Source organism: Triplophysa rosa, linkage group LG1 (genome assembly GCF_024868665.1).
Source record: "Triplophysa rosa linkage group LG1, Trosa_1v2, whole genome shotgun sequence".
In the NCBI taxonomy this organism is placed as follows: domain Eukaryota; kingdom Metazoa; phylum Chordata; class Actinopteri; order Cypriniformes; family Nemacheilidae; genus Triplophysa; species Triplophysa rosa.
The window spans coordinates 7,179,737-7,191,147 of NC_079890.1; the positions used below are offsets into that span (position 1 = coordinate 7,179,737).

The 11,411-nt window shown below is 39.4% G+C and overlaps 2 protein-coding genes across 3 annotated transcripts in view; one reads left to right on the forward strand and one right to left on the reverse strand.

Annotated features, from left to right (window-relative positions):
• rab1ba (zRAB1B, member RAS oncogene family a) overlaps positions 1-11,411 on the reverse strand; it is a 114,224-nt gene that overhangs the window by 2,920 nt on the left and 99,893 nt on the right. Inside the window, exon 5 of one of the 2 annotated variants that reach the window (XM_057348318.1) lies at positions 258-389. The exons of the other annotated variant lie outside the window; for it this stretch is intronic. Coding sequence (XP_057204301.1) covers positions 258-389 — 132 coding nt within the window. The remainder of the gene's footprint in view (positions 1-257; positions 390-11,411) is intronic. 2 annotated transcript variants of the gene reach the window in all.
• On the forward strand, positions 6,694-9,843 carry LOC130562783 (piggyBac transposable element-derived protein 3-like). The gene is made up of 3 exons (XM_057348073.1): positions 6,694-7,794; positions 8,080-8,562; positions 8,649-9,843. Exons 1-3 carry the CDS (start codon positions 7,619-7,621, stop codon positions 9,067-9,069), a joined length of 1,080 nt encoding a protein of 359 aa, XP_057204056.1. The 5' UTR covers positions 6,694-7,618; the 3' UTR covers positions 9,070-9,843.

An 11,411-nucleotide genomic window follows, 5' to 3' on the forward strand; every position in this document is an offset into this window, starting at 1 on the left:
ATCAGGATATAAACATGGGCACACATGCTGGTCAGAAATTAAACATGGCAATCATATGCAACTAGCCAATATGATATACAAATAAAAAAATCAATGGGTCAAAAGGCTAAAACAAAAGTTTTTTAAATTTGTTTCAGTAATTCATAACTGTCAAGAAAACTGTCACAACTGTCTACTTGGAAAAACAGTTCCTTCATCAGTCCATCACATATTTAAATATTACACGAAAACATCAGCTTCCTTATTTTTATTAATACCTTGGCTGTTGTGTAGTCCACTACTTTTTTGGTGGTGAGGTCACATTTGTTTCCCACCAGGAGTTTGTTGACGTTCTCACTTGCATAACGGTCTATTTCCTGCAACCACTGTTTCACATTGTTATATGACTCCTTCAAGAAGAGCAGAAAGGAGATAAAAAAATGAGCAAATAAGAGACAAATTGGTGAAATTACATGAACAATTGTTGTGTATTTCGTGCCTAGTTAGCAGCATGTAGCCTAGCATTAAAATATACTTTAACATACTATCATGTGTGGACCTTCACATGTGATCATCATGGGCAGCTAAATTTATATAGGAATTCAAATGTATTATTAATACTTAAAAGTAGTGTTGCACGATACAACGCTACAAGAAAAGTACTGTGATACTATTGTGTAATTTCTGGGCACATATAGATGTTTTTTACATGTATTGAGCACTGTTTTTCACCACAGTTATAAATGCACTTGATAAAATACCTAGAAAGTATTGAGAAGTATTCATAGGAACATTAGTACGTAGATGGGTTGATCTGAACTCATAGTCAATAAGAATAATTACATATAAGTAGGTTTATGATGATAATTTGATTATTTGAAGAAGAATTGATGATTTAATGACACAATCTGTACCTGTAACCAATGATTGTTCATATAAATGCACTTAATGTCACTTTATGCATGTTTAAAGCACATTTGAGCACAATGTAACAAGGTAAAATCCAGTGATGTTTTTAGAGGCCTAAAGTTTGAAGCCTGTTGTGTTCTCTCTAAAACCTGGGGATTTTCCACTGTTTACAAGTAACCATGATTACGCACGGACGCCACGCCGTCTCGTATGGAGACCATGGCTTGTTTGGTGGTCTCGTGTAGTAACCATTGTATGCAAATTATTTTAAAAATGATGTAATAACCAGCGTACCACCATTAGATACGTACCTTGTTACCTGGGACTTATTGGTGGCAGACAATTAACAATTGGTTAATAAAAATAAGAGATAACGGGAAAATACCTGATTGGTTTTAGAGAGGACCACCTTTCAGAAGTTTTACTATAACTGTAGACTGAAAACACTTGGTTTTTAGATGACTTTGAACATCTCACTTTGTTTGGCTCGAGCAAATAAAGTTAACTCCTCAACATCCGGACCTTCTCTGAGAGATTTTTTGAACTACAAGACTGAAATTTTTCCACAACATATTTTGGTGCCGTGACCCGGATTGGAAAGAGACGGAAGACATCAGGTGGCTGCCTGAGACGGAGCATCCGGCTTGCTGCACAGATCAAGAGCAGGTGAGCATATTTTTGCTTTATAATTAAATTGTTAAAAGGTATTATCTGTGCAGTTTGCCGGAGGTGAGTTTTGGTTAGCACTGATGTCTATAAAGAGTCTCTCCTAAAAAGAAACCAAAGTTAATTTATTAAATATAAAGGAGGGTTCCGGATCTCGACGAGAAAAGTATGAATGAGAATGAATGAATAATTGCAGTGAAGAATACTGCCTGTAGAGTTAGTTTGTCCCAAGAGGGGACTGAGACCGCCTGCAAGTGCGCGGTAAGATATTTATTCCGCCTGCTGCGAGCGGAAAAGACCGCCTGCAGTGAGCAGTAAAATATTTATTTCGCAAGATGCGAAGTCTTTAGATGCGCATAAGAAGTAAAACCTGGGTCTTGTCTGTCTATACTGTCTGTGTAACGTTTTGTGTGTCCAGCCTAGCTGGAGAACTTGTAAGGGAGGGAATTGCTGGCAAATTTCCCAGAAAGAGTGTGCTTGACCAAGCGTGAAGAGACACAGAGGAACAATGAGGGATTTTTTGGTAGCAAGCACAAGTTGCGTATCCTCTAAAAATGATATTTTCATCTAAAGAAAGTGAGTTTTAAAACTGATATGAGAATGTTTTTTGAGTGTTTTTGCATTGAATAAAAGATTGCATTATGGAAAATATTCAAGAGACTGATATTGCATGTTGAAACATTGTGACCACAGTAAAAAAAAAAAAAAGGAAAAGGGTGTATATGGGACGACCAGGACATTGTCTTGCTAGAGCCCGCATAGGAAACGCCCAGAAAAAGATGGTGATATATTAGGGACGATCACGGCTGAAAGGCTGTGTGAGAGCCAAAATAGGAACAAATCACCCATGGTCACAATACGATGCATGTACTTCTAAGTCAACGCATACTAGAATTTTTTCTCTAGGGCATATTGGCTTGAAGAGGATACATAGCTGATTTTTCTATTAAACAGAAGAGTAGTTTTAAGTTCATTTTTAAACTTCTTTTTTTAAACTTCTTTAGTGATTCTAACTACAGATCATTATTTAGTTTATTGTTTTAAGGCTTGATTCTTAGCATTGGTTTTATAAGATTAATTACTCTAGCCTCATGCTTTGAGACCTCCCCTTTCCAAAGACAACCCTATTTTTGCTGTTTTATTTTTTTAGATCATTTCAGTATGTTGAAGTTTAAATAGTGAAGTTTTGAGATTTTCTTTTCTTTTCTTTTACTATATATTGGATCAGTGATTTTAACTTTGGAGTTTTAAAGACTTTTATTTTGTTATTTTTATTATTTCAGCCACATGAGTATTGAAGTTTTTGAAACTTTTATTTTATTATTTTAGTATATTGAAGCTTATTGACCTTTCAAGTTTGAAGTCAAGACCCTGTTTAGTTGGTTATTGAATTATTGTTTTACATATGGAAATGTTGACTTACAGCTTTGAAGTTTAAAAAAAAAAAAAAAAACTTTTTATTTTTATGGTTTCAGTTTATTGAGCTATTGATTTTTAACTATGATATTGTGATTTTGATGTGGCTCTATCTCAACTTAGTGAAGTTTGGTACTCTGAGAATTTATTTTTGACTTTATTTTTATTTCAGTTTATTCAATTATTAACTTTGAAGTTTTAAATTTTTTCTTTTCATTATAGATAATGAAAGATTGATTGTTTAAAGTTTTATGATTTTGGAAATATGAGTCCCATTATTGGTATTATAATCACAAATTGGTAATTGAGCTTCATGTTTAAAACTTATTTCCCCATAAGTGATTTATGCCTTATCTTGTTTTGTTTCAGTTCACTGACTTACCATTTGCATGGCTGAAGAGGCGCCAGGTCTCGCTTATGAGAGAAGCATAGCCATTCAGGCTAAAATACAAACCATAGGAAGAGTTCTGTCAGAAACTAAGGGAATTAGAAATCACTTTTGGGAGGAGGCGACATACATTGATGCAGAAGGGGTAGAACAAATTCTAACAGAAGAAAGAAAAGACTGGTACCTGAACCAACTGACAGAGATTCGCAATTTAGACCCAGCCCAGTGGGAGTGGCCTTACATTAAGTGGGGGGAGATTGTACAGAGCTGCTGTAGAGTTGGAGTGTTGAAACAATACCTGAACGAAGTCTGCACATACCAAAGTAACAAACCTAACAATCCCCCAGGCCTGACAGCAAGAACATCACTTATTCAGAGAATTCCCATAGATAGACTGGTAGGCTCTTATTTTGATAGGGGACAGGTCCAGGGGTTTCCATTGGGACAGGGACACACTGGACGGCTAATTAGTCACCCTGAGCTGAGAGTCTTTGCAGAAACTCGATATGTAAACTGGACAAGCAGAATATTGTGTAATTACAATAAAGTTGGAGGAGTGGTTCCTCAGCAGTTTGTGGCAGTGACTTTGAAAAAATTAACAATTGAGATAGCCCCAGAAAACTCCAGAGCTTGGTTTGCATCCTCTTATTAAACAATGTTTTAATAAACAAATGAATTAAAAATTTGAAATCTCTGTACTTTTTTGAAATTTTTTTGAAAAAATATTGTTTTAACTATGTCATCCACTCCTGTAGATCTGTTGGGATCCAGATACCCAGTATGCAAGGACTCAATAGAAAAAGTATCTAAAAAATGGGCTGTGAGAACCAAAAATTTAAGAACAGTATGGCCAGAAAGTGGTACTTTTGATGTGACAGTGTGTGAGGAAATGGAGGGACTAATTAAGAATAATAAACCAAGAGATAAAACCAAGAAGCGTGAAGAAAAGAGAAGAATCGAACAGGAAGTATTAAACCTGTTCAAAAATGAAGGAATTAATTTCCTGAAAAATATGAAAAAAATTAGAGAGGTGTTGAATAAAGATGGTGAAAATGAAGAAAAATGTGAGAAAATGACTCTGCCACCTCCCTACGAACCCCCCAGAAGCCAAAAGCAAACACCAAAACAAATGCCATTGGTAGCATTATCAGGAGATGTCTCAATAGAGGGACTGGTAGAACTAGATCCCGAACCAGGAAGTAGTCTTAGGGAAAAAATCCTTTCAAAAGCAGAAAAAAGTAAGGGAGGCAGGGCCAATCAAAAATCCCCAGTCTGTGAGAAAAATCAATCAGATAGAGCAGAAGAAGACACCACACATGGTCTTGGTCCTTATAAACCTTATGAACGTCTGGAAAAAGCATTGGGAGAATTATCAAAAAATCATGAAGAAATTTACGATAATACATCCCTTTTGAGAGGAATACATTCTGAATCTGATAATGCTCTGAGAGATGTTTCAGGAAGTAGCTCCCAAGAAGAGAGCGACGGAGAGGGTCGCACCTCTGAAACCAGCAGTGGAAAGAGACGCCAAGAGACACGACACACTCCAGTCAACAAAGAGGTCATATCAGGAGCAACCTTAAAGGCCCTCCAGAGAGGAGAACTAAAGTTCGTAAAGGGCAAACTATACCTCCAGGACTCAGAGTTCGAGCAAGGGCAGGAACACTGGAGAAGGGACTCAGAAGGAAGACTGAGAAAAACTAACAGCATGACTCACATCCCCAGAGAGGAGCTACAAGAACACCTAAGGGCTGGGGAAGGAAAACAATGCCCAATCCTGATAAAAGGGAGACAAGCGCACTATGTGCCATGGGCTTCTCAAGATCTGGATGGACTAGTTGCTCGCCTGCCTGACCTACACGAGGGAGCCGGCAAATGGATCTTACGAGTGGAGGAGGAGTCAACAGGAAAACTACTGGCATTGGGAGACGTCAAAGCACTCCTAGCCAAATGTGTGGGAAGCTCCAAAATGAATGAACTCTTAAGGGCAGCTGATGTCCCAGCAATAGATACACCAATTCTGGATGGAGACTCGTTTGACAGATATAGGAGGCTGATGTGGCAGGAGTTGAGGAAGGAATTTCCCAACCGCATTGATCCTCGAACACTCAAGGGAGAACAGATGGGAGAGGATGAGAACCCAGCCACCTACGTACAAAGACAGCTAAGAAAATGGAAGCAAGAACTGGAAAGAGATCCTGAAGGGGACCTGGTGATGGCAGCACTGTTCAGAAATGCCATGATTGACTCTATGCCGCGTCCGGTAAAAGCAAGATTTGAGGACGTAGTGGGTCTGAACTCAAAGTCACACAAGGAGTTCTGTGATCATGTGACCCATGCTGTAGAGCAGTACAGAAAGAGCGAGCAGAAACTGAAACATCAAGAGAAAGAACTTCAAAGAAAGCTGGTACAGCTGCAGCTTGAGGAACTGGCCAGAAAGAAGAAGACGCAAGCCGTGGTCAAAGACAAAGACAAAGAAGAAGACTATGCAGCAATGATGGCTCCAGTAAATGCTCCAGCACTTATGACACAGCAACCTGGCATAGGAGCCACTGCACAACAAGCACCCGGAAGTGGACCACAACAGCCAGCGCCTATTGTCATCTACGTAAAGCCTGAACAGCAAAACAGATTTGGGCCAAGGCCTATGCAAAGAGGACAAGGAAGACCTAACCAGGGAAGAAACCCATGCTGGGGATGTGGGCAACCAGGACACAACAGAAGGGAGTGTCCTACTAACCCATGGAACACAGACCAGCAACAAGGTTCTCGATGGCAGGCAAACCGCCAACAGCAAACACAATGGCAGGGTCAAGGACAACAAGAACAACAAGGACCTCATTGGCAAGACCAACAGAATCAACCCTGGCAGAATCAACAGCAGCAGGGACCGGTCAATCCATGGCGAGGTCCAGATGTTGGCTACTAGGGCTGCCCAGAAGTTCCTACTGGGAGGGGTCAGCATCCAATGATAACTGAGAATGCTGATACAGAACCTATGCTGCAGGTTAAGATTGAAGGCAAGATCACACCAATGATGATAGACACTGGAGCAACATACACATGTATAAATTCAGAATATGCCTCACACCTCCCAATGTCTGGAAAATTCACAAAGACAGTAGGATTTTCGGGAAAAACGCAGCTAATTCCAATAACAGCTCCAGTTTGTCTAAGGACCAAGGACAAAGAAGTAACATTGCCCATTTTAGTATCAGAACAACCCCTGTTAATCTGTTAGGAAGAGATGCCCTCTGCAAGTTAAAGATACAAATACTATGTTCCCCAGAAGGTATTTACATTGAAACCAAGAGAGTCAGACAAATGGTAATCACAACCCCCCAAGCTAATGCTTACTAGTTAGGAAATTTAGAGGAAGAGGTAGGGAAGACATTACAAAAATGGGAAAAGTTTATTAACCCCTTTGAAATCCATCGTACCGCTGGCGCCACACTGCATGTTTATGGGTTAACTTTGTGACATTAAAAAAACTCACGAAACAAAAATCTAAACATGTCACATATCTTTGGAAAGCTGAGATTCTTGTGATTCAAATAATGTAAACCATTTAGGGGAACGATCAACACAGAAGGTACAATCAGTGTCTTTGTCAGACCACCAACAATCAAATAAACAACGACTAAACTGACGGAACTCACCTATGAAGCCTCCCGATTGCCCAATGATTCATAAAATTTCAACAAAAACGGTGTTGTTACACTGTAAAGGCTCCAGTCGATCTAATTCAATGAAATATTTAGCCCAAAAAACATTTATATATCCATAAACATCCATGGAATGTGGTAGTGTCGTTTCAAGTTAGCCGAAAGAGCAATCAAATCTTCAATGTTTTCTGCGGTGTAGCTTCTTTTCTATTGTAAACAATACGGATTTGTTGATGTCAAAATGGCCGCTGACCCCTGCACTTTGAATTGACACCTCATTTTAACCAATAGGTGAATCTAAGGGGTGTCATTAGGCATCAATAGCCAAGGAGCGACCTGGATGACCAATGACACCGCCCTCAATTTGATGGACAACAGATCGATCTAATCGCATCAGAATTTGCACATGACTGTCTTGTATGATAGCCAATGAGCTTCTGAAAAGATTAATATGCAGCTTTAGTGGGAAGATTCAATCTATCATGCAAAAAAGTCTGTGCGCAAATTACTTTAGTGACACGTGCGCCCGTGCGTAAAGAGAGCGTTGTAGAGTTTACAAGTGAAAGTTAGCGTTGAGAGATTATACAGGTGAAAAATGGCAAAAAGGATGATAAAAACAAAGTTTACACTTGACGAAGTTGTTGAAGAATGTACTCGGCGTAACAGTGATCAATCAGAGGATGACATTTCAGACGAAGAGAGCGATGTTTCATCCATTGACACGGTTGCAGAGGACCTGTTTTTGGATGGCGGAGACGTCACTCTCGACAAGTAAGTATTTTATTTTATTATATTATATACCATATTTTACTGTGTATACTGAGTTATGTGTTTTGATGTGTTCCTGCAGAAGTGTATATTGTTTATGCATGGGTGTAACTTATATGTTTGCGTGCGTGCATGTGTGTGTGCGCTCGTGCACTGGTGTATATGTCTGGTTGTGTGTGTGTGTCAGGTTGTTTGTGTGCATGTGTTTCTGTTTATATATGTGTGAGCATGTAAAAATATATCCAAATGTTTTGTAAACAATTTTCTCTTTGCATTTTGGTAACACAGACAATCAAATGAAACGGATGAAGACTGGGAGCCAAGCAGCAAAAAGCCATATACCAACAGGCAAGATGACAGCACCTCATCGGAAGATAAGCCCCAAACCTCACCTACCCAGAGAGATTCTGCCAGCAAAAGACCAAGAGGCAAAGGACGGGCTAGAGGAAATTTTTATACAAGTCCCTCCCTTTTCTGTGATCTCCTTCAAAAGAGGATCTGGGCATGCGGAACGATACGCACAAACAGAATTGGTTTTCCAAAAACCAAAATAAACACTCTGGTTTCGAAATCTTTGCGTGGGAGCATACGGTGGATCAGAAAGGACTCCCTCCTCTTTGTGCAATGGCGAGACACAAGGGATGTTTTTATGTGCACAACACTCCACACAGCCCATGGGGGGGACACTGTTCAGAGAAGAGTGAAAGATGCAGATGGGCACTGGGTTTTGAAGAACATCTCTGTTCCACCAGCAGTGAAGGAGTACAACCGGTATGTATTATATAATCAACAATCTTTTATGCTATTTGAAATTAAATCAAATATGTGGCTCAGTGTTGCTTTTTCTTCCTATACAGGTTCATGGGTGGAGTGGATCTTTCAGATTCGCTGATCAATTATTACAAAGTCATCCACAAGACCCAGAGGTGGTATAAGACATTGTTTTATCACTTTATGGACATTGCTATTGTGAATGCGTTCTTGCTTTACAAGGATCTTACCAAAGGTAAAGGAGAGGTACCCATGCACCAAAAGGCATTCAGAGAGACACTTGTTGAGGAGCTGGCAGCAGCAGCAAAAATTCCTGCTCCATCGTCCACTCCACGCAGCAAACATCACAAGCCTGTGCATATCACTGCACATAGCACCATGGGTCGTCTGAGGTGCAGACAGTGCCAAGCAAAGACACCAGTGAAGTGCTCCTCCTGTGACATACCGTTGTGCTTTGTGCCAAATCGTGATTGTTACAATGAGTGGCATGATGCCAATAACTTGTAAAATATAATTGTAAAATGTGTAAATAGTTATGGTCTTACATATTGACTTATATATGGTTTTATATAAGGTCTTCATTGATAGATAGATATATGTGGTCTTATGTTAACTTTTAATACCATAGCACTTGTTTTGTATCTGTACACACTATAACTTGTTTATGCTTCAGTTACTATGTGTCAGCAATTACTGACAGTGAATCTGGATGAGAGATTGAATAGCACTTAGTGTAACCTTTCACTGGTGCCCAAAATTATGACTGTACAATAAAGCATTCAAAAATAGCAGCATTTTATGTGTTAACATTCAATGTGCTTAAAAGGGGTCATTTGGAGTCACCAAATGGCCTTTTTTGGGAAGCGCCTAGATATAAACTTAGAAAATTAGTGTTTTTACATACACTTATCTAAGGTATTGTTATCAAATTTGAAACTAAGCTTGCTAAGGCTTCGTTCTGTGATCCCAATGTGTCTTCAAGCTAATACCTCCCAGTTGTAGTCATCTGCAGGCATTTTTTAACAAAAAAAATTTAGGCGGAATATACTTATTTCCCTTTTCAATGTGTTCAAAGTTCTATTACTCAATACCAGTAAGACTTGCAGTGATTCTGACTGTTAATGAACAAACCTCAAAGTGTCTCCTTTCAAAATATGCACAAACCATACATGTACTCCAAAGGGTTAAAGAACAGAATACAGTTTACTTTGGGCATGCCTTTTTTAGGCGTTTTAGGTTAATTTTACAGGAATGCTAAGGGGTTAAGGAACAAATCGAAGAGCCCAAATTACCCGAATTAGAACCCCACTGTACCATGATCTATGACCCATTAAGCAGAGTAGACATAGAAAAAAGATGGTTACACGAAACCAAAGACATGGAAGTTCCCCTTGTTTCACAGTATATAATCATAGGCCCACAAGGAGCAGCATTACAAGTTGATGACAATGATTTTATTAAGAAATGGTTCCAGGTCCCAAACTCAGTTCCCCATATCACACTATATTTAGAGAAGGATAGTGAGTCTAAGGAAATAGGCCCAATGATAAAAAAAGCTAAAGGACTACAATGGAAAAACACAGATAACCCCTTAATATTTTTATCAGCAGACAAACGATTTATGAAGATTGCATGTGCCACAATTATGCAGGGAACACCTAGAGAGGTGGAAGTCAATGGTCAAAGTAAAATGAATTTGGAAACCATCTTAGAAAAAGAGATAAAACAAACAGAGCTTCTCAAAGAAATGGAGCAACTGGTTCCTGATCAATTGTGGTCCAAACATGACACAGATGTAGGGCTGATAAAATCTGCCAGCCCTATAGTTATCAAAGCAAAACCAGGAACTAAGCTACCTAACAAATACCAATATCCATTGAAACCTGAAGCAATAAATGGCATCAGGGAAACCATAGATGGACTGATTACAGCAGGAATGCTGTTCAAAACATCTAGTCCTTGTAATACTCCTATACTGCCCGTTATCAAAGCAGACAAGGCAAAATGGCGTTTGGTACATGACTTAAGGGCAGTCAATGAAATAGTGGAAGATTGGCCAGTAGAAGTTCCGAATCCTCACACCCTGCTCACAAATGTGCCGCCTGATGCAAAATATTTTACAGTAATTGATCTTTGTTCTGCTTTTTTCAGCATTCCATTGGCTGAGAGCAGCAGGCACTTGTTTGCCTTCACGTATGAGGGAACTCAGGTATCCTACACTAGAGTCCCTCAAGGGTTCCGCCATAGCCCCCACATATTCAATCAGCTGTTAAAAGCTGACTTGGAAGATCTGGTATTGGATAGCACTCTTCTGCAGTATGTTGATGATTTGTTAATTTGCGCCCCTACACTTGAACAATGTCACAGAGATTCTATTAAGGTACTAACCAAACTAGCAGAGGGAGGACATAAAGCCTCTAAGGCAAAGTTACCGTATTGCCTTCCCCAAGTAGAGTACTTGGGAATATTGATTGCATAAAAACCAAGGCAATATCACAAAGTCAATTAGAGGGAATTAGCAAGGTTCCACTGCCACAGACTGTTGGTCATATGATGACATTCCTGGGCATGACTGGGTTCAGCTCAGACTGGATAGAGGACTATGCTATAAAAACTGCACCCTTGAGAGCCCTGATGAAGCAGGCAGGACAACAAAATTTAAGAGCCCCACTCACATGGAATAGTGATGCAACAATAGCATTTGAGTCTATTAAAAGAGAACTGCAAAGTGCTCCAGCTCTGACCAGCCCTGACTATATGAAACCTTTTCACCTGTATGTAGCTAACATAAAAGAGGGATATGCCTCTGCAGTGTTGATGCAAGAAACTTGTAAGGGAAGAGGAAAACA

Excerpts from the sequence above, each read along its gene's own strand:
- LOC130562783 (XM_057348073.1), top strand. The coding sequence starts at position 7,619 with ATGGCAAAAAGGATGATAAAAACAAAGTTTACACTTGACGAAGTTGTT. Across the intron at positions 7,795-8,079 it reads GGAGACGTCACTCTCGACAA|ACAATCAAATGAAACGGATG; the intron begins GTAAGTATTTTA and ends TTGGTAACACAG. Across the intron at positions 8,563-8,648 it reads GCAGTGAAGGAGTACAACCG|GTTCATGGGTGGAGTGGATC; the intron begins GTATGTATTATA and ends CTTCCTATACAG.